Consider the following 23,315-nt stretch of genomic DNA (forward strand, 5'->3'; position numbering starts at 1 on the left):
GCTCACCTTACAACTGAATTACTCTTCGTTTATTCGCTTACAAGTTTAACTTGCAACAGCATACCCTATATTAAAAGAATTCCTATATTTCTTATAATTTTTTGTTTCGGATTTTCCCCGAACAAAGGATGCCGCCTCAGTAAACTAGCCCTGCTTGTCTACCGCCAAGCACTTCTTCCCAAAGCTGGCATCGTGGCTAACGCTAGATCCGAAGTGTATTTCTGCTGCATTCGCCAAAAAAGGATCCATCTGAACTCAATACGTTGCATTAGTGGAAAGGGTGATAGCACCACAAGATCTACTCAGACATTAAGACTCACAGAGAGTGAAAGTTATTTTATAATATACATATGTATGTATGCATATACAATTGGCGCTTACACCTCTGTTAGGTGTTTGTTCGAGTTCGTCCTATTTGTGTGTCCTATTTGATATTTTCCACACATGATGAAAGAATAATGAGATGGCGCCTATTGTGGTCCCGTTACTTTGCTCTCAGCGAATTTGACAACGAGTTACGTGATTTTAGCACCAGTATGGCCAGATTACCATTTTCTTAACTTGATTTAGCATTTTTTTTTTGTTATTTAATCTCGGAATTTTAGTTCTTTCTTCATGACATTTTTCTAGCCTGTTCTAATTAAAATGTAATGTTTATAATTTGTAAAATATACATTTTTTAAAAATTAGTTCAATAATTCACTCAGTTTTATTTAACTTTACTTTTTTTTAACACCTCGTGGCATTGCCCGCTACTGCAGTATTGCCTAGTTTGGGAGATAAAAACGCACTAAAATGCTCATTTAAAGAAAATAAAACACCAAATTTTTATTGAATCACTTAAAGAACTTTGTATGCGTGACACATTATCTTTAGAATGTGCGTTTTTTTTTAATAAATGTGTTATGCTTATGTAAAATTTAATTTATGAGTTTTTTTTTGTTAAGCAAGACTCTTTTGTTAAGGGAACGACTTACTTGCTATATTTAAGATTATGCAACTAGATAAGGTACTCTTTTTGTAAAACTGTCAGTATTGTATCTTTTCTTTACTATTTTATGGTATTTTGTGGCTTATGTTTACAATAAATACACCTCTTAATGCCCTATGTCCCACTAAGGATTGATGGCCGGAAGAAACGATTACACCTCTATGGTTTTAATCCGCATTCAGTAAATTCAAACGCTTTTTAAAATGTGTAAAAAGGTGTTCAATTTTAAGAGTTGAGAGAGGGGCATTTAATATTCTTGCATAACCTTAGAAGGAGCAAAAAATTAAATTCACATATTCAAAATATCAAACTAGCACTCTTCTCAGAGTGGCCATGTTTAACCTTCTTTTGTATAATAATATAGATTTTTTTTTAACTTTAAGTTTCGGTAGCTTTAAATTAAAAAAAAAAAGAAACAAACACGAAACATCAAAATTTTCGCATTTTCGGTATAAAAAGCACTAAATTTATTGCGAAGAGCAATACTGGTTGGCAGTACTGCACAACTTGGAAAAACGTGACCTCACGCATTCTCTGATGGGCGCAATCTTCTTTCTATCATTCTTGTTTTCTATACATGGAAGGACCTACAGAATGATACCACAAGAACATGAAAGATAGCTGTCAAACTGAATTACTAATGCGCCGTTCCCACGACAGACAATTCTATGTTATTGGAGCACCCATACTTATATCCGGCCAAGGACTGTCACTCCAGCAGTATTCCCCTTATGTATATGGGGAATGTTTATGTTGCTACAATAACCGTAACAACGCAATTGTATGGGTATATTCAGAAACACATTATAAATGCGCAGTAATTGCAGCGCTGCCAGCACTGCCAATGTGACAAGTGTTGCAATTGATAGATTGGCAGTATTAAAATTTTTCCTGCAAATAATGCGCGACGTTTGATACAAAAATGGCGTTTTGGAACGCGATGCATTTGCAGTACTGCCATATTTGCATTTCTGAACGCATTGCCAACACTGCAAAAGTACGTTGCGCATTATAATGCGTTATTGAATATACCCTATATGCTAGTGGAAACATACCATTAGACAGAATCCAAAGTAGTTATATCGATAAATTTAATCGAAAGGTATCTATCGCGTCTTTATAAGCTTTTGCACACGAAAGGGAAGTGAAGGGTATTTCCGGTCAGTTTAATAAACAAATTTTGTAAATGTATTAAAGTATTACGTTAAATATCACACATCTGTTAGTGTTTAAAAATTAAAAGCAAAGTGAAAAAGCAAAGTAAGATAAGTTTTTTTATTAATAAAAAATGTAAATTAATGTTTCTTGATAGATAGATGTATATATATATATACATAATTATTTTATATCTTATTACATACTCAATGGTTCCAGTTATATATATATATATATATAATATATATACATATATATATTTGGCACATACACCGTTTTTGGGTGTTTGGCCGAGCTCCTCCTCCTATTTGTGGTGTTGTTCCACAAATGGAGCGACCTACAGTTTCAAGCCGACTCCGAACGGCAGATATTTTTATAAGATTTTTCATGGCAGAAATACACTCGGAGGTTTGCCATTGCTTCCCGAGGGGCGACCGCCATTAGAAAAATGTTTTTATTAATTTTGGTTTCACCGAGATTCGAACCAACGTTCTCTCTGTGAATTCCGAATGGTAATCACGCACCAACCCATTCGGCTAAGGCTGGTTCCAGTTAATTAATAATTACTGTTTTACCTCTCGGCCTTTGATTGAGTTATTATTTTAGGAAAATGTCGTTAAATGCCTCAAGATAACATTTTCGGCGCATAATATTTAAATTATATATGAAAAAATTAAGTTTTACTTACATTATACTATGTTACATCTATATTTGTCAAGCTAGAATTCTGATACTTGTGCAATAACAATTTATCAAAATAAATGCGAATATATAACATTTTTGCCGTTGGCTTAGCCTCGTACGATTCGCCAATTTATTATTTTTAATATTAATAACAGTAATAGTAACAACGAATTGCACATGCATGCACATATAAAAATTCAAAAGAGCAAATAATTGAGATTCCAAGACTAATTTTACAAAATACTGGGATTACTTTGATACATGTACTTTGCCACCATATCGCGTTACAAATTCCGCCACATCAAATTTTCGTTGACAACCTTTATAGTTCATATAACGCACTTTTCCGAAAATTGGTCGTTCGGCCCAGCCTTGATCGTGTACCCCACCAATTGACCACATACAACCTAAACAAATAATAGTTTGAATGTATTTTTATTTATAATACTTGGTTTATCTATCCTATTATTCAACTCACCTACATAGCCGTTGGGATCTCGGCCGTCTAAACTATATTTATCATTCAAAATTATTGCAATTTCCAGCGCCATTTCAGGTGTACAGGACCACTCCAATATTTTTTTAGCCCAGTACATGCGCAGAAACCCGTGCATTTTGCCTTCGTGCACCAGTTGTAGCTGCGCTGCATTCCAAAGATCATCGTGAGTGCTCGCCTCTTCGAATTCGACGAGTGTATAAGAGGGGCTACGTTTATCTTTCCGGTGATCTTCAAGCGTTTTAGCCGCCCACGCGTGCAAACCCTTTAGGCTGTCATAATGTTCATTGTAGTAACAAAAATTATCCGCCAATTCTCGTCGAACGATAGCTTCTTCGCAAAACGCTTCTACAGATGCTTTGTATTTTGATTTGTATTTCATTACCTCGAGAACACAACGTTGCACAGAAATTTGGCCTTTGTAAATATTAAAAAAAATTGGTTTGTTTGTTTGTTCGTCGTTTTAAAAAGAAGAGCGAAAAGATATTGAAAATTTCAATACCTTCCTGATAGTATCTTACTAGTTAGTCAAAATAACCAATATTTTCATATTCCTCTAATATCTCTAATTATTTTTTCTTTATTATAATTACCAAAGTGGAACCATGGCGAGAGTCCGGAAAGCGCATTTATAGTTGGGTCATTTCGTTTATCGCTGAAAATGCGCAGACGTTTTTTACAAAAGCTCTGCAGTTGAGCGCATGCTGCTATATATCCCGGTTGTGCCCACTCTACTGCATCTATGGAACGATCACACTCCAAAAATGCTTTAGCTCCATCCCAATCTATTATTTCACAACTTTTCATAACATTTTTATTGTGAGGGTGCTTTATTACTGGTGGAAATTCCGTAAGAAATTCTGTTAGTTTTGAATTGATTTTTCCACGTATAGTACGCGCTCCATATTCTTGCTTGTCAGAGGCAACCCATAATGGCACTACGTTGTGTGAATCCACTTGTGTAAAAGGTACTTCAGCAGGCAGTGCTGCTTTTACCTGTTCCACCCACTCCTGAGGCACACGTAACGGCGTAAAATCACACACGAGGGCGCTTATTTTTTGCGATCGCACTAATTTAGGTAGGCACTCTGCGGCTGGACCTAAACATAGTTGGAAAGGGATTTGCAGTTCACGGCATTCACGTTCCACTTCTTCCAAGCCACCCAATAAGAATTTATAATGGCGTAGTGTAGCGTTTAGAAATTTTGGTACGAGACAATAGGTAACTAAAAGCGGTAGTTTTAATTTTAGAGCTAGCCGTTGAGCGAATAAAAATGCCCAATTATCCTGAACGCGTGCGTCGCGTGACATCCAATACAGTATGCCGCCGCAACGGGATTCGCACACTTCTTTTGCGGCACTAAGCACACGTACCCGCTTTTTATTGAATTGAAAATCGGAAATACTTTTAGCTGTGGCCAAGCGGCGCTGTTGCAGTAATTCAATTGAAATTATATCTGATCCTGTCATCTCAGTATTAGGACTTTCAGCAGCGTCATCCTTTACATTTTCGGATGCAGATTTTGTTTTCTTGCTCTGCGTGGTGTTGCTGGTTTTGCCCTTTGCGCGCTTCATTTTGAAGGACTAACCGCTTCTATACAAATACTTTAAATCCGTTAATAATTTTTGCAAAAGCTTTGTTTATGATTTCATTGGAATGCAATATTTTTGCATTGGTGTTTGATGGTGAAGAATAAAAGCAAGGTATCGAAAAAAAGTTATCGATTGCTAAAGGAACGCAAATCGTAAACAAACTTATTTAAATCGATACTAGTTCTGTGTCAAACTATTCGCTTTCAGCTTACGAAAATTTCATCGGAAAAATTTAGGATTTCCGGGCGTTTTTTTAATTTTTTTTTTTGAAAATTAGCAATTATGAGGAAAATGTGAAAACTATTAAATGTGCTTTTTTAGATTAGAAACATTTCTATTCTCGATAATTTGTAGTTTGCGTGTAAATAAAAAAAAAATAGAGAGTGTTTTCGTATAGTTTAATTTGATTTTTCTTTTTGTTGGGAAATTTAATAATTTAAAATGATGCGTTAGCATTGTTGTATATACATATCCAGAAAGTACTACGCCTTTTAAACGCTGTTTAAATAAATAAATATATAATATATAATTAGCGGTTGCACCCTTTGTTACTCGTTGGCCGAGTTTTTTGGTATGCGTCTTGATTTTTCTCTACAAATGGAGGGATATACATATATATTCAGTTTAATAATACCGCTTCCGAATGACCGATTGTACTTTTTCGTCATAGAAATCTACAGGAAGGTTTGCAATTGACTGTCGAGGGACGACCGCTATTAGGAAAAAAATATTTTCTATCATTTTGGCGTGGCGTGTCCGACCCTGGCGCTACCGAATGGTAGTCACGCACAATGCATATACGTTAGGAATGCTCAATGTCAATGTCTCAATGGTGCTATAATATAAAATAAAGTTAAATTTCCAATAAAACCAAAAAAATGGTGTCGAAAAATCTAATAGAAAATGTTAAAACTATAAGCGAAAACTATGAGGCTCCTGAAAACGAAGTTTTAAGGTATTTTAAATGCTGAGTATCCATGCCATGTCGGGTTCACAGGTAAGCGAAGTTAAGTTAATTTAAAAACAAAATTCGTTACGAAATTACAAAGTGTAATTTTTACATTTAATCGTTTTTTACGATGTATTGCTATGATTTTCAATAAAGCACCAATAACATATGTATGTATGTATGTGCTGGTTTATTATTAAGTAAAAATAAAATAACTTCGATTCATATTAATCTCATTTCAAAAGTGAAACTACTCTGCGTTGTTTCTGAAAAAAAAATACTATCAAGCTTGAACATCTAATTTAATGCTAATATGTATTTTCATGTAATCAATATTGCAATACATAATTTTCAATAATAATCGAAAAAGTAAATTGTAATTAAAGCTTTAAATGAAAAATTTAAAAAGAATTGCAGATTCAACTACTTCGTTTGAGGTACCCCGGGCTCTCGTTTAATTAGAAAATTTCATTGTTTGTATATAGTTGTATATATATATATATATATTTTCGCAATTGAATTTGTTTTATAAGTACATTTCATTACATTTTAAACTTCGATTATACGTTTTTTGGTTTCAAGTTTTGACTACTTTGTATTTGACTGGAATTTAAAATTACATACATCTTTTACGTAAATTAAAACATACCATTTCATATACAATAAATATGCGCTTTTTATATACTTCTCACATATACATACATACGTTTTACTCGAATTGTAATTGTTACTAAATGATACATTTGCGTTTTGAACTAGATTTACAAATTTTCTTTCAAACTTTTAATTGGAATTAGTGTATAATTCGTTTGTTTGCCAAGGTTTTAGAAGTAATTTTCTGTTTTGCGTTTTTTGTTTTCTAAATGTGCAGTATTTTGTTTATGACAATTTGAAGACAACAACTTTTTATATGCTCTTATATATTTGTTTGTAAGCCGCTTGATACAAATATGCTTATGTATGGACTTATGTATATTCATTTGTATTGGAATTGGAAAATTTGTATGTAGATAGGTTGTAAACTAAAGAAGCAAATGTGAAACAAATTCTGATCACATTATATGTGCATGTATAACCTAATTATTAAATATTAAAATGTAATGCATCAACTTTTTTAATTAAAAGTTTAGATAAGAATTGAATAACGCGATAAATTTAAATTTGTTTTCGTACTCAAATACTAAATTAACAGCATTTAAGTTTTGAAATTTTAAATTAGCGAACGCTAGTTCATCATCACTAAAAGTCAGGGAATGAAAACAAATTTCGAACTCAGGTTCGCGCAAAAAATGTAAGACAAGACTGCAACAAATTCTACTCGTCGTTGTAGGTGTTGTGCGCCTGTAGCAAATAATTAAATTATATCATGGAGTTTACCGGTTACGGGTAATTTTCATTAATTGGCACAGCTGCCAACAAGTAAAGTGGAAAACTGCCGATGAACGAATAAATTAAACAAAATCATTTGACGGGCTTTATCAAAGGGGCATTATAAGAAATTGTCATCAAGCATTATAAAACTACTCCGTGACGTGGCGTGCTTATGGTTTTACAACAATTATAATTGCTGTAATTTTTCAAAAATCTTCATTAGAAATTCCGCAAAATCAACTCGAAGAATTAAAAAATGTTGATTTTGAAGTTTAGAGGAACAAATTATAATTTATAATAATTATTGTTCTTCATAGGAATGGGAATATCCAATGTTATACACGACTTTCTTGCAGATATATAGAATCTTCTTTTTAAATGTATTTTCATAATTGGAAGAATGAAAAAAATAAATTTCAGCATTCGAAAATTTTCTATATCTAATTCTACTTGCTGGTTAATAAAACTTTAATTTATTTAATTTTACTGAAGATAACTATAACATATTTTCTTCAATAGTGTCATAATCCATGATTATGTTGTTGTTGCAGCAGCTTACTAAACCCTGTCAGTATGATGCAGTTACCTGTCGTCTTCGTCTAACTTATCTATTGGTAGACCCAGGAAAGTGCTGTTCCGATAGGTTGGGTCCAGAGGGAGAGGGGTGTTAGGTGAGTAACTTTGATGGGGCATGTGAAGAGGTGATTAAGGTCGTGCGGTGTGCCTTCACATGCTGGACATATGTTGGGTATGTCGCGGTCGATTTTGGATAGATTACAGTATCCAGAACGCAATTAGGCCAAAGATTATCTTCTTTCATTCATTCTGTTGTGGCGATGGCAACTAACAGTATCACATTAGATGAAAATATGGTTTTGCTTTTACTCAGGAAGCATAGTAAAGTGAAAACTTGAAAACTGTTTTTCTCAACATTTTGGTTGCAAGTTAGAGTTTTTTCGGAGTAAATAAGCGATATGTATGTTATAAGAACTGTTATCATTGAATAAATGAAATATTCCGCTCCGATATCGTAGACTCGACTGTCTTGGGGACAATATACATTGGAATTGTCATTTCAGTAGCTTTTCCCAAAAGTTTATTATGAAGTGTTTACTGCTTCTTCAACAGAAAACCTAACAATGGATTTTTTCCAACAAATAGTATAAGACTCTTAGTTAAGAAAAAGTATGATTCCATAACTTTTGGCGTCAACGATCAAGCGTTAGTGAATTTGGGAATTAGTTTACTTCCGCGAATAACTCGTTTATTTTGGACGTTTGTTATACATATGTAGTGACTGTGTTATTTTTTTAACATTTGATAGCAATAAATTAACCATAACAAATGAAACTCAAAATTTTCGATAGACTATATAAATACATATGTATATGGTAGTTTGATATTAAATACACATAATAAATAAATAAAATGCCAACTATGACGCGGAAAATTTTTTTACTTAGCGAAATATTTACAAAACTATAAATAAAATTATCACAAGTAACAAAAGCGCGGATAGTATGAAAATAGCGGCCCATTGACGTTTATCTGTTAATAAAATAAATTCACTATTAGTAGTTCCATAGGGTTTAATTTCATCGCGGTTTCACCACTTACCATTATTCATGTGTAATACTTTGGCAACTTTCTTCATGGTTGTATCTAATTTGGATTCCGTTGTATCAAATTCATTACCAAAATCATCCAGCATGCTGTAGAAAAAATATAAAATTTTATTTAATCTAATTTGAGTTCGCAGAATTTTGTATTACAAATTCTTTTCGCCACTTACACAGCCTGCTCATCCAACTCCACGCCTATCTGACGCGACACAGTCTTTAACGTTCCAATGGAATCACTTATCATATCTAGCTGCTCATCTTGCCCTTGCATCATGCGCTGCTGCACCGACACCGTTTCGCCCACAAATCGATGCCCAGGACTATCCAACGATGCATAATGACCCGGACTATCGACTGCATTCTCTAATTTGGAGTACTTTGTGCCACTGTGACGTTGTGCCGCTGCTGCCATTGTACCGGCAATTGTATTGGCTACACCACTGCCACCGGTTATCAAAGAATTCTGTTGTAATAGACCGCCACCGATGCCACCGTTCGAACACTCGACTAGATAGGTTTTATCGTTGATACCGTGATGATGGTGATTATGCTGATTGTTGTGATGATTACTGTTGTTTAGGCTATTGTTATAGTTGTTGTTGTAATTGTTGTTTCCGTTCTGACTGTTTTGATGATTAAGTTCGTTATGATTGTGCTCATCGAGTAATGGTTGATGTGCCGTTATATCTCTGTCCCTGTTCCGATTCAGGCTCATCTTCTCTTTCATCTGTTTGACCTCATCGCGCGTGTTGTCGATGAAATGGCGCCGACTCAAAAGTTCACGATTATCAATGCGAAATTTATTTGGATTCTTTTCGACTATGCGTGCGGTGATTGCATTAAGGAAGACCTTAAAATAATTGTCAGGCAAGTTGGTATATGACTGTACGACTATGTATGTACATATGTGTTTAGTTGTGTATGATTAAATGTGCGCGTATGTGTTTAAAATATAAAAGAGTAGGAAATAGAGTTGTAGTATGAAAGCGCATAAATTGAAATAAGATCTGCAAGTAGTCATCTACCTATACATTCATACATTGGCCATGGGAGACCGGGTAAAATAGCAAATAAAACAACAAACGTATAACAAACAAACATATATACGTACAGTGCGAAAAATAACTACCAAGGCGGCTTACTGACAAGTTTTGACAATTTACCAACTTCTTATTTAATTTTAATAATTGCTTTACGAAAATATATAAACCATATACTGAAATACAATTTCAAACTCTATGCAAATTAAAAGAAATTCAAAAACTTTCAAAATTTTTAATCTACGTTTTTAGAAAAATTTGGATCATGTAGAAAAATTTTAGGTATGCAGTTTTATAGCCCATTGAATTTTTGTTTAATAAAGTGTAACTATGATGTGACTGAGTGAAGTGAAGAGTAGCGGTCTTGCGCATTTTCTCCATATAACAAATCCCAAAATTTTTTTATATGGAAGAAACACCCAAACCTGCGGCCGCCGTAGCCGAATGGGTTGGTGCGTGACTACCATTCGGAATTCACAGAGAGAACGTAGGATCGAATCTCGGTGAAACACCAAATTTAAGAAAAACATTTTTCTAATAGCGGTCGCCCCTCGGCAGGCAATGGCAAACCTCAGAGTGTATTTCTGCCATGAAAAAGCTCCTCATAAAAATATCTGCCGTTCGGAGTCGGCTTGAAACTGTAGGTCCCTCCATTTGTGGAACAACATCAAGACGCACACCACAAATAGGAGGAGGAGCTCGGCCAAAAACCCAAAAAGGGTGTACGCCAATTATATGGTATATATATATACATATATAAACCTGCATACCTAAAACTTTCTAAAAATTCGAATTAAAAAGTGTTATTTTTTTTTTTTTTTTTGAAAATTTCTTGAAGTTTTTTAAATTTTCACAACGTAGGAAGCTGGAATTTATATGGTGTTTCCAGATGAATGCACTATAGTTTCATTGAAAAATTGATAAAAATTAATAAGAAACTAGGGCGGAAGAAAAAATATTATATAACATTGTGTTAACAAACGAAATAAAATACAACGGTGTATTAAGAAAAAAACGGAATAAGTATTCAATTTGTAAAATTAAAAAATTCTCGTTATCTAAAAAAAAAGCTAGTCGAAAAATATACAACGATCGGCCTAACGCTTTCTTTATTGTATGCAACTAATTCTATAGCTACTCTAATTCTACAATAATTCTATTGTCATGGGACACCAAGTGTTGCTGTAGTAATTTGTTAAACGGCTGCCTATGTTGATATCAATGTAATTCCATTACTTCTGGCGGCTAAAGTGGTGTTCAAAGGCGATATGGAGAGTGGCGTTTGGGCCTGTATGGAAGTTGTTCACTATTGTACGTGTCGTTGTAACTCACAGTAGCGATATGAAAATTATACATGCTCTTCCCGCCACGTGCGATCGGCGAGCCACTTGGGATATATTCCCTGCACCGGGGTTTGTTAATGGCGGAGTTTCTCAAGATTACGTGCGGTAACAAAGCTGAATAAGGTACTTATGTTACTGTTCAGCAATATATACAACGTATAGCTCGGTGATATTATTGTCCGCTATCAGCAAAGAACAATCATCGGTGTATGAGACTATACTTCCGTAAAAATGCGAATACATAACCCTGCTCTCAAGCAGCATTTTTGATGGAAGAACAAAGCGCTGAATTATTGACTCTTCTGTACGATAAAAATCAGAAGGTGTACATTGAAATACTCAATAAAGCGAGAGGTTTTAACAGTTTTGTAAGATTTGCCGCAAGTTCTTATAATTGATAATTGCGATTGGTCACAATGCGCAGTAATCATTATATTCTTGATGGCAAGCCATGAACGACTTTTCTGCAACTCAAAATGTTCACTTCCAAACACCCATTTTCCTTATAAACGCATAAAAGATGATAGTTCTCTTGTATTTGAAAATACAAGAATATATACATATATACTGGACTATAAAAGCCCCAAAATCCTGCAATGATTTTGAAGCCATATATATAGGAGTAAGAAGCAGCAATTTTTAAGTAGTGGTGTCGGTCTGAAGACCAAACAAATCTAGATTTTAAGTTGAAATTCTTCATTTGCTGATAAAGTCAGAAACTTTTATTTATTACCGATAGACAGTCGGTCAAAAAACGTGAGCTTACACTCACACCAGGTAATAGTCTAATGTTATCTTCACCACCTAATAAATCTTTGGTTGATAAGAATTGAATTTTACAACGGCACAGTCAGCGAAAACTATCATATCGAAAGCAAACTAGATAAGCCGGTGGTAATATGTAAGTCTGCGCGGTGTTTACTTATGCATATTATTCATGACTAAACCGAAATTGATTTTTCACAAACACTCTATAACTATTTATAATTCGCATTTTACTGTTATATAGTAAACAGGCTCAGCCATTATTATAGTCTATAGTGTCGGCGTTAATCTGTTTATATAGTTAGTGGTATATGCGGCAGGCAAACAATATAAATATAAATATTTATATTATGTGGCTTAGATTACGCCACCAACGTTAGCAAACTTTAACACCTACATGGATCCACACAAGCTCACATAATATTGGTACATACACGCACGCACACATTTAGAAATATCAATAGTATGAATTTCTTAAAAAAGGATATTAATAGTGTCTTCCAAATCTTCCAAGTCCCATTCAATGCTGCGCAAAGAGTTCCTTAATTCGGTTGTCGTCCATTCAATTTCAGCACTTCCGCTGCTATCACTTAACTCACGCCAACGTAGATATAGGCCGCGCGTTTTATTTAATGCTTTAAATACTTCGCTGCAGGGGTCAAGCAACCGAATGATGATGGGAATTACGTAGTGGATCCGGCATTACGAGACAACCACCAGTCGAAATAGCATTTGGTTTCGCATTAGCGGAGCATTTCGTATATCCATCGGCAATGAGAAATTGAATATTTGAAGAAAAAAGAAACACATGCAATAATTAGCAAGATAAACAACATATCTTCTGGGAGCGGAAAACAAAAACGAAAAAATTAAAAAACAAATAGCCCAAATTTACGCACTCCTTAACAACGAAGAATGGATCTTCCAGAGACATCACGCGTGATTGTTTTAAAAGTACGCCGCTACCACTATTGTAATATGTTTTTATGCTGATTGCACACTTCTCGCTACGTTTTATTTTAAGTTGTGTCCCGTTACACTACTTGATTTGTCCCTTGCAGTGACGGCGCTGCTCCCTTTTTGTTTTCTATTCTTCGCTCTGTGATATTTATGAGTGTCGTTTGTTTTTTTACTCTTACTTGCTACTTTCCCTTTGCAAGTTTTTGAAAACTTTTATAGATTTTCCTGACGCACGGGTGACGTTCACTCACATAAGTAAATGGACACAAGAGAAACGATTGAGGTCCATTCAGTCGCAATCAGATGCAAGGATGTCTTCCGAATTTCAAAAAAGGGTGCAATTTTATTAATACCGTAATTATCAGTTCCTTTCTATGGATTTTCCATTAATTTTTTTCTTTTGGTCGATTGTATAGATGCTTGTAGTACGGGTTTTCCTATACATCGCAGAATGTCGATCTTTTAAGCCGTTTCCAAGCTAATTTGCGGTTATCAAAGTTTTGAGTATATTCTTTACAGAAACTTTTGCCAACTTCACCCTTTGGCTGTTGGAATTTTGCAACACTTTTCACTTGCTTAGTAGTCGTATGAATGAATTTGCTTGTTAAGACCTTTTCAAAGGTATGAGAAGAAATTTTAAGTTTTTCTTTACTGTTTCACAACTTTTTAAGTATAGCAAAGTGCTCAAAAAGACCGTTAATGTGCAGTACGTTCTGTTAACGTCCGTGTTCTTTACTAACTGAATTCTTATATCTCACACGCATTTTCCGTTTAGAACCATCCATAAGCAGGGGCATGCCCCCACTCACAGACTGCTGATATGATGTTGGAACTAGCGTGCGCATGTCTGTGTGAGTGTACATAAGTATTTGCTCGCAGCTTTACCAGTTGGTTAACCACCAATACCACTTCTACCCTACATCACTGTACGTAGTTTTCCAATCAATCATGGTCAGTGCAATGCAAGGTGTCGCAACTGAACGATGTGATTTTCAATTGATTACCTACATGTAGTCTCACTTGCGGTCGAATTATAGCACTTAATTACAAATACCTTTTACTTGTTATGCATCACTTTTTTTTAATTGTTACCTTTTAATTAGTAAAGGATTTCTTTGCTTACCACTGCTGTTGCTTGATTCCATCCGTTTTCACTTTCGCGCTACTATTCAGTCATTACTTTTTGCAATCTCTCTCGCAGTATGTTTATATTTTCCGAATTTTCATTTGGGCCTGCGCTGGAAAATACTTTGTTTTTCCTTCTCTCCTTTTCTATGGATTTTCATGAAAACTATATTTTTCTTTTGGTCATTTTCTTCTTATGACTGCAAGTGTCAAATTTGGTAAACAGTGAGGCTACCAACTCTTTTTTATTTCAATTGGATTTTATGTCAATATCAGGGATGTTGCATGTATATCAGAAATATGACGATTAGTGCCCTATGAATTGTACAAACATTTAAAATAGGGATAAAATAATTAACTTTATTTATTCATTAATGTCTAACAAAATTCAGAAGAGATATTTAAGAGATCAATTCAAATCTACAATGCAAGTATATTAGAATATTTAAGATTAAAAAGTGTAGTACAACTAAGTTATCAGCATAAGAACCACTAAATTGCTATAAATATATACAAGTTAAAATTGAATTTGAACGAAATTAATAATTATAAAGCTGAAATAACAAATATTTACGAACTATTATTTTGATTTGTTACATAGAAAGCAACTTTATACTTGCATTTGAAATACCTGTTTGGCCAGAATGGTCGAAGTCCAAAATGGTTGAAAGATAATTAAAGTCAGACAGCGTTCTAATTAGTGGCGCATTAGACTATATAATCTCCTACCAGAGCCAACGCGAAAAATCTTTAAACGAAGAAAATTTCTGCAAGGAACATTAAACAAACTGTATTCCTTCTAGAAGATCCGGTAGTCAATTCAGCCATTAACGAGATCAAAGATAAAAGATACTGCCTCAAGAGTACCTCTGTCACTTAATGTAAAAATACTAATCAATCGACAGCGATTTCGGGTCTGTGAAATCGAGTGAATTTAGTGCGAAGACTGCAACAAATTCTACTCGTCGTTGTAGGTGTTGTGCGCCTGTAGCAAATAATTAAATTATATCATGGAGTTTACCGGTTACGGGTAATTTTCATTAATTGGCACAGCTGCCAACAAGTAAAGTGGAAAACTGCCGATGAACGAATAAATTAAACAAAATCATTTGACGGGCTTTATCAAAGGGGCATTATAAGAAATTGTCATCAAGCATTATAAAACTACTCCGTGACGTGGCGTGCTTATGGTTTTACAACAATTATAATTGCTGTAATTTTTCAAAAATCTTCATTAGAAATTCCGCAAAATCAACTCGAAGAATTAAAAAATGTTGATTTTGAAGTTTAGAGGAACAAATTATAATTTATAATAATTATTGTTCTTCATAGGAATGGGAATATCCAATGTTATACACGACTTTCTTGCAGATATATAGAATCTTCTTTTTAAATGTATTTTCATAATTGGAAGAATGAAAAAAATAAATTTCAGCATTCGAAAATTTTCTATATCTAATTCTACTTGCTGGTTAATAAAACTTTAATTTATTTAATTTTACTGAAGATAACTATAACATATTTTCTTCAATAGTGTCATAATCCATGATTATGTTGTTGTTGCAGCAGCTTACTAAACCCTGTCAGTATGATGCAGTTACCTGTCGTCTTCGTCTAACTTATCTATTGGTAGACCCAGGAAAGTGCTGTTCCGATAGGTTGGGTCCAGAGGGAGAGGGGTGTTAGGTGAGTAACTTTGATGGGGCATGTGAAGAGGTGATTAAGGTCGTGCGGTGTGCCTTCACATGCTGGACATATGTTGGGTATGTCGCGGTCGATTTTGGATAGATTACAGTATCCAGAACGCAATTAGGCCAAAGATTATCTTCTTTCATTCATTCTGTTGTGGCGATGGCAACTAACAGTATCACATTAGATGAAAATATGGTTTTGCTTTTACTCAGGAAGCATAGTAAAGTGAAAACTTGAAAACTGTTTTTCTCAACATTTTGGTTGCAAGTTAGAGTTTTTTCGGAGTAAATAAGCGATATGTATGTTATAAGAACTGTTATCATTGAATAAATGAAATATTCCGCTCCGATATCGTAGACTCGACTGTCTTGGGGACAATATACATTGGAATTGTCATTTCAGTAGCTTTTCCCAAAAGTTTATTATGAAGTGTTTACTGCTTCTTCAACAGAAAACCTAACAATGGATTTTTTCCAACAAATAGTATAAGACTCTTAGTTAAGAAAAAGTATGATTCCATAACTTTTGGCGTCAACGATCAAGCGTTAGTGAATTTGGGAATTAGTTTACTTCCGCGAATAACTCGTTTATTTTGGACGTTTGTTATACATATGTAGTGACTGTGTTATTTTTTTAACATTTGATAGCAATAAATTAACCATAACAAATGAAACTCAAAATTTTCGATAGACTATATAAATACATATGTATATGGTAGTTTGATATTAAATACACATAATAAATAAATAAAATGCCAACTATGACGCGGAAAATTTTTTTACTTAGCGAAATATTTACAAAACTATAAATAAAATTATCACAAGTAACAAAAGCGCGGATAGTATGAAAATAGCGGCCCATTGACGTTTATCTGTTAATAAAATAAATTCACTATTAGTAGTTCCATAGGGTTTAATTTCATCGCGGTTTCACCACTTACCATTATTCATGTGTAATACTTTGGCAACTTTCTTCATGGTTGTATCTAATTTGGATTCCGTTGTATCAAATTCATTACCAAAATCATCCAGCATGCTGTAGAAAAAATATAAAATTTTATTTAATCTAATTTGAGTTCGCAGAATTTTGTATTACAAATTCTTTTCGCCACTTACACAGCCTGCTCATCCAACTCCACGCCTATCTGACGCGACACAGTCTTTAACGTTCCAATGGAATCACTTATCATATCTAGCTGCTCATCTTGCCCTTGCATCATGCGCTGCTGCACCGACACCGTTTCGCCCACAAATCGATGCCCAGGACTATCCAACGATGCATAATGACCCGGACTATCGACTGCATTCTCTAATTTGGAGTACTTTGTGCCACTGTGACGTTGTGCCGCTGCTGCCATTGTACCGGCAATTGTATTGGCTACACCACTGCCACCGGTTATCAAAGAATTCTGTTGTAATAGACCGCCACCGATGCCACCGTTCGAACACTCGACTAGATAGGTTTTATCGTTGATACCGTGATGATGGTGATTATGCTGATTGTTGTGATGATTACTGTTGTTTAGGCTATTGTTATAGTTGTTGTTGTAATTGTTGTTTCCGTTCTGACTGTTTTGATGATTAAGTTCGTTATGATTGTGCTCATCGAGTAATGGTTGATGTGCCGTTATATCTCTGTCCCTGTTCCGATTCAGGCTCATCTTCTCTTTCATCTGTTTGACCTCATCGCGCGTGTTGTCGATGAAATGGCGCCGACTCAAAAGTTCACGATTATCAATGCGAAATTTATTTGGATTCTTTTCGACTATGCGTGCGGTGATTGCATTAAGGAAGACCTTAAAATAATTGTCAGGCAAGTTGGTATATGACTGTACGACTATGTATGTACATATGTGTTTAGTTGTGTATGATTAAATGTGCGCGTATGTGTTTAAAATATAAAAGAGTAGGAAATAGAGTTGTAGTATGAAAGCGCATAAATTGAAATAAGATCTGCAAGTAGTCATCTACCTATACATTCATACATTGGCCATGGGAGACCGGGTAAAATAGCAAATAAAACAACAAACGTATAACAAACAAACATATATACGTACAGTGCGAAAAATAACTACCAAGGCGGCTTACTGACAAGTTTTGACAATTTACCAACTTCTTATTTAATTTTAATAATTGCTTTACGAAAATATATAAACCATATACTGAAATACAATTTCAAACTCTATGCAAATTAAAAGAAATTCAAAAACTTTCAAAATTTTTAATCTACGTTTTTAGAAAAATTTGGATCATGTAGAAAAATTTTAGGTATGCAGTTTTATAGCCCATTGAATTTTTGTTTAATAAAGTGTAACTATGATGTGACTGAGTGAAGTGAAGAGTAGCGGTCTTGCGCATTTTCTCCATATAACAAATCCCAAAATTTTTTTATATGGAAGAAACACCCAAACCTGCGGCCGCCGTAGCCGAATGGGTTGGTGCGTGACTACCATTCGGAATTCACAGAGAGAACGTAGGATCGAATCTCGGTGAAACACCAAATTTAAGAAAAACATTTTTCTAATAGCGGTCGCCCCTCGGCAGGCAATGGCAAACCTCAGAGTGTATTTCTGCCATGAAAAAGCTCCTCATAAAAATATCTGCCGTTCGGAGTCGGCTTGAAACTGTAGGTCCCTCCATTTGTGGAACAACATCAAGACGCACACCACAAATAGGAGGAGGAGCTCGGCCAAAAACCCAAAAAGGGTGTACGCCAATTATATGGTATATATATATACATATATAAACCTGCATACCTAAAACTTTCTAAAAATTCGAATTAAAAAGTGTTATTTTTTTTTTTTTTTTTGAAAATTTCTTGAAGTTTTTTAAATTTTCACAACGTAGGAAGCTGGAATTTATATGGTGTTTCCAGATGAATGCACTATAGTTTCATTGAAAAATTGATAAAAATTAATAAGAAACTAGGGCGGAAGAAAAAATATTATATAACATTGTGTTAACAAACGAAATAAAATACAACGGTGTATTAAGAAAAAAACGGAATAAGTATTCAATTTGTAAAATTAAAAAATTCTCGTTATCTAAAAAAAAAGCTAGTCGAAAAATATACAACGATCGGCCTAACGCTTTCTTTATTGTATGCAACTAATTCTATAGCTACTCTAATTCTACAATAATTCTATTGTCATGGGACACCAAGTGTTGCTGTAGTAATTTGTTAAACGGCTGCCTATGTTGATATCAATGTAATTCCATTACTTCTGGCGGCTAAAGTGGTGTTCAAAGGCGATATGGAGAGTGGCGTTTGGGCCTGTATGGAAGTTGTTCACTATTGTACGTGTCGTTGTAACTCACAGTAGCGATATGAAAATTATACATGCTCTTCCCGCCACGTGCGATCGGCGAGCCACTTGGGATATATTCCCTGCACCGGGGTTTGTTAATGGCGGAGTTTCTCAAGATTACGTGCGGTAACAAAGCTGAATAAGGTACTTATGTTACTGTTCAGCAATATATACAACGTATAGCTCGGTGATATTATTGTCCGCTATCAGCAAAGAACAATCATCGGTGTATGAGACTATACTTCCGTAAAAATGCGAATACATAACCCTGCTCTCAAGCAGCATTTTTGATGGAAGAACAAAGCGCTGAATTATTGACTCTTCTGTACGATAAAAATCAGAAGGTGTACATTGAAATACTCAATAAAGCGAGAGGTTTTAACAGTTTTGTAAGATTTGCCGCAAGTTCTTATAATTGATAATTGCGATTGGTCACAATGCGCAGTAATCATTATATTCTTGATGGCAAGCCATGAACGACTTTTCTGCAACTCAAAATGTTCACTTCCAAACACCCATTTTCCTTATAAACGCATAAAAGATGATAGTTCTCTTGTATTTGAAAATACAAGAATATATACATATATACTGGACTATAAAAGCCCCAAAATCCTGCAATGATTTTGAAGCCATATATATAGGAGTAAGAAGCAGCAATTTTTAAGTAGTGGTGTCGGTCTGAAGACCAAACAAATCTAGATTTTAAGTTGAAATTCTTCATTTGCTGATAAAGTCAGAAACTTTTATTTATTACCGATAGACAGTCGGTCAAAAAACGTGAGCTTACACTCACACCAGGTAATAGTCTAATGTTATCTTCACCACCTAATAAATCTTTGGTTGATAAGAATTGAATTTTACAACGGCACAGTCAGCGAAAACTATCATATCGAAAGCAAACTAGATAAGCCGGTGGTAATATGTAAGTCTGCGCGGTGTTTACTTATGCATATTATTCATGACTAAACCGAAATTGATTTTTCACAAACACTCTATAACTATTTATAATTCGCATTTTACTGTTATATAGTAAACAGGCTCAGCCATTATTATAGTCTATAGTGTCGGCGTTAATCTGTTTATATAGTTAGTGGTATATGCGGCAGGCAAACAATATAAATATAAATATTTATATTATGTGGCTTAGATTACGCCACCAACGTTAGCAAACTTTAACACCTACATGGATCCACACAAGCTCACATAATATTGGTACATACACGCACGCACACATTTAGAAATATCAATAGTATGAATTTCTTAAAAAAGGATATTAATAGTGTCTTCCAAATCTTCCAAGTCCCATTCAATGCTGCGCAAAGAGTTCCTTAATTCGGTTGTCGTCCATTCAATTTCAGCACTTCCGCTGCTATCACTTAACTCACGCCAACGTAGATATAGGCCGCGCGTTTTATTTAATGCTTTAAATACTTCGCTGCAGGGGTCAAGCAACCGAATGATGATGGGAATTACGTAGTGGATCCGGCATTACGAGACAACCACCAGTCGAAATAGCATTTGGTTTCGCATTAGCGGAGCATTTCGTATATCCATCGGCAATGAGAAATTGAATATTTGAAGAAAAAAGAAACACATGCAATAATTAGCAAGATAAACAACATATCTTCTGGGAGCGGAAAACAAAAACGAAAAAATTAAAAAACAAATAGCCCAAATTTACGCACTCCTTAACAACGAAGAATGGATCTTCCAGAGACATCACGCGTGATTGTTTTAAAAGTACGCCGCTACCACTATTGTAATATGTTTTTATGCTGATTGCACACTTCTCGCTACGTTTTATTTTAAGTTGTGTCCCGTTACACTACTTGATTTGTCCCTTGCAGTGACGGCGCTGCTCCCTTTTTGTTTTCTATTCTTCGCTCTGTGATATTTATGAGTGTCGTTTGTTTTTTTACTCTTACTTGCTACTTTCCCTTTGCAAGTTTTTGAAAACTTTTATAGATTTTCCTGACGCACGGGTGACGTTCACTCACATAAGTAAATGGACACAAGAGAAACGATTGAGGTCCATTCAGTCGCAATCAGATGCAAGGATGTCTTCCGAATTTCAAAAAAGGGTGCAATTTTATTAATACCGTAATTATCAGTTCCTTTCTATGGATTTTCCATTAATTTTTTTCTTTTGGTCGATTGTATAGATGCTTGTAGTACGGGTTTTCCTATACATCGCAGAATGTCGATCTTTTAAGCCGTTTCCAAGCTAATTTGCGGTTATCAAAGTTTTGAGTATATTCTTTACAGAAACTTTTGCCAACTTCACCCTTTGGCTGTTGGAATTTTGCAACACTTTTCACTTGCTTAGTAGTCGTATGAATGAATTTGCTTGTTAAGACCTTTTCAAAGGTATGAGAAGAAATTTTAAGTTTTTCTTTACTGTTTCACAACTTTTTAAGTATAGCAAAGTGCTCAAAAAGACCGTTAATGTGCAGTACGTTCTGTTAACGTCCGTGTTCTTTACTAACTGAATTCTTATATCTCACACGCATTTTCCGTTTAGAACCATCCATAAGCAGGGGCATGCCCCCACTCACAGACTGCTGATATGATGTTGGAACTAGCGTGCGCATGTCTGTGTGAGTGTACATAAGTATTTGCTCGCAGCTTTACCAGTTGGTTAACCACCAATACCACTTCTACCCTACATCACTGTACGTAGTTTTCCAATCAATCATGGTCAGTGCAATGCAAGGTGTCGCAACTGAACGATGTGATTTTCAATTGATTACCTACATGTAGTCTCACTTGCGGTCGAATTATAGCACTTAATTACAAATACCTTTTACTTGTTATGCATCACTTTTTTTTAATTGTTACCTTTTAATTAGTAAAGGATTTCTTTGCTTACCACTGCTGTTGCTTGATTCCATCCGTTTTCACTTTCGCGCTACTATTCAGTCATTACTTTTTGCAATCTCTCTCGCAGTATGTTTATATTTTCCGAATTTTCATTTGGGCCTGCGCTGGAAAATACTTTGTTTTTCCTTCTCTCCTTTTCTATGGATTTTCATGAAAACTATATTTTTCTTTTGGTCATTTTCTTCTTATGACTGCAAGTGTCAAATTTGGTAAACAGTGAGGCTACCAACTCTTTTTTATTTCAATTGGATTTTATGTCAATATCAGGGATGTTGCATGTATATCAGAAATATGACGATTAGTGCCCTATGAATTGTACAAACATTTAAAATAGGGATAAAATAATTAACTTTATTTATTCATTAATGTCTAACAAAATTCAGAAGAGATATTTAAGAGATCAATTCAAATCTACAATGCAAGTATATTAGAATATTTAAGATTAAAAAGTGTAGTACAACTAAGTTATCAGCATAAGAACCACTAAATTGCTATAAATATATACAAGTTAAAATTGAATTTGAACGAAATTAATAATTATAAAGCTGAAATAACAAATATTTACGAACTATTATTTTGATTTGTTACATAGAAAGCAACTTTATACTTGCATTTGAAATACCTGTTTGGCCAGAATGGTCGAAGTCCAAAATGGTTGAAAGATAATTAAAGTCAGACAGCGTTCTAATTAGTGGCGCATTAGACTATATAATCTCCTACCAGAGCCAACGCGAAAAATCTTTAAACGAAGAAAATTTCTGCAAGGAACATTAAACAAACTGTATTCCTTCTAGAAGATCCGGTAGTCAATTCAGCCATTAACGAGATCAAAGATAAAAGATACTGCCTCAAGAGTACCTCTGTCACTTAATGTAAAAATACTAATCAATCGACAGCGATTTCGGGTCTGTGAAATCGAGTGAATTTAGTGCGAAACGCACAAAAAATTGTAAATCCCTGTCCACTCGATTTATATGGAATGTATGATAAGGTCTCCAAATTAAAGCAGCGTAGTACATATGAAAAAGCGATTTTATGACATTTTTCAATATTAAGAAATAGACGAAATAAATCAGTGGAAATTCTTATTTCAGCATAAACTGTTAGATCATCAGAACATGGAAGAAAATTAGCAAAGGAAAAACCCGAACAGATATCATTAACAAACAAATAACAAAGGCCCTAAAATAATAACCTAAGGTACACCAGAAGTGGCAATAAACTGTATCTTCGCCCTGTCAGTGTAGTGTAATTACCGGTCGTCTTCGTCTAGCTCTAGCTAGTAATTGTGCCAGGATTACGCGGGACTCTCGGGGAAGCTGGAGCTCTTCGTCTGCGATAG

General features: G+C 34.7%; 3 protein-coding genes across 5 annotated transcripts; all 3 read right to left on the minus strand.

Moving 5' to 3' along the window:
- Positions 1-2,918: 2,918 nt before the first annotated feature.
- On the minus strand, positions 2,919-5,003 carry LOC128867628 (deoxyribodipyrimidine photo-lyase-like). Its single transcript, XM_054109042.1, has 3 exons — positions 3,920-5,003; positions 3,309-3,743; positions 2,919-3,237 (listed from the first exon to the last, which is right to left on the minus strand). Exons 1-3 carry the CDS (start codon positions 4,899-4,901, stop codon positions 3,080-3,082), a joined length of 1,575 nt encoding a protein of 524 aa, XP_053965017.1. The 5' UTR covers positions 4,902-5,003; the 3' UTR covers positions 2,919-3,079.
- A 3,474-nt stretch (positions 5,004-8,477) lies between these two features.
- Positions 8,478-14,262, minus strand: LOC128866631 (syntaxin-6-like). Of its 2 annotated transcripts, XM_054107513.1 has the most exons (5): positions 12,909-13,711; positions 12,498-12,658; positions 9,032-9,686; positions 8,857-8,951; positions 8,478-8,787 (listed from the first exon to the last, which is right to left on the minus strand). In XM_054107513.1, exons 1-5 carry the CDS (start codon positions 12,941-12,943, stop codon positions 8,711-8,713), a joined length of 1,023 nt encoding a protein of 340 aa, XP_053963488.1. In that variant the 5' UTR covers positions 12,944-13,711; the 3' UTR covers positions 8,478-8,710. The 2 variants fall into 2 exon arrangements, with proteins under 2 accessions (XP_053963488.1, XP_053963489.1); XM_054107514.1 differs by lacking the exons at positions 12,498-12,658; positions 12,909-13,711 and adding an exon at positions 14,093-14,262 and having other exon boundaries at positions 9,032-9,711.
- Positions 14,263-16,347: 2,085 nt separating this feature from the next.
- On the minus strand, positions 16,348-22,134 carry LOC128866952 (syntaxin-6-like). Of its 2 annotated transcripts, XM_054108021.1 has the most exons (5): positions 20,779-21,581; positions 20,368-20,528; positions 16,902-17,556; positions 16,727-16,821; positions 16,348-16,657 (listed from the first exon to the last, which is right to left on the minus strand). In XM_054108021.1, exons 1-5 carry the CDS (start codon positions 20,811-20,813, stop codon positions 16,581-16,583), a joined length of 1,023 nt encoding a protein of 340 aa, XP_053963996.1. In that variant the 5' UTR covers positions 20,814-21,581; the 3' UTR covers positions 16,348-16,580. The 2 variants fall into 2 exon arrangements, with proteins under 2 accessions (XP_053963996.1, XP_053963997.1); XM_054108022.1 differs by lacking the exons at positions 20,368-20,528; positions 20,779-21,581 and adding an exon at positions 21,963-22,134 and having other exon boundaries at positions 16,902-17,581.
- Positions 22,135-23,315: the final 1,181 nt, after the last annotated feature.

Source organism: Anastrepha ludens, chromosome 6 (genome assembly GCF_028408465.1).
Source record: "Anastrepha ludens isolate Willacy chromosome 6, idAnaLude1.1, whole genome shotgun sequence".
In the NCBI taxonomy this organism is placed as follows: domain Eukaryota; kingdom Metazoa; phylum Arthropoda; class Insecta; order Diptera; family Tephritidae; genus Anastrepha; species Anastrepha ludens.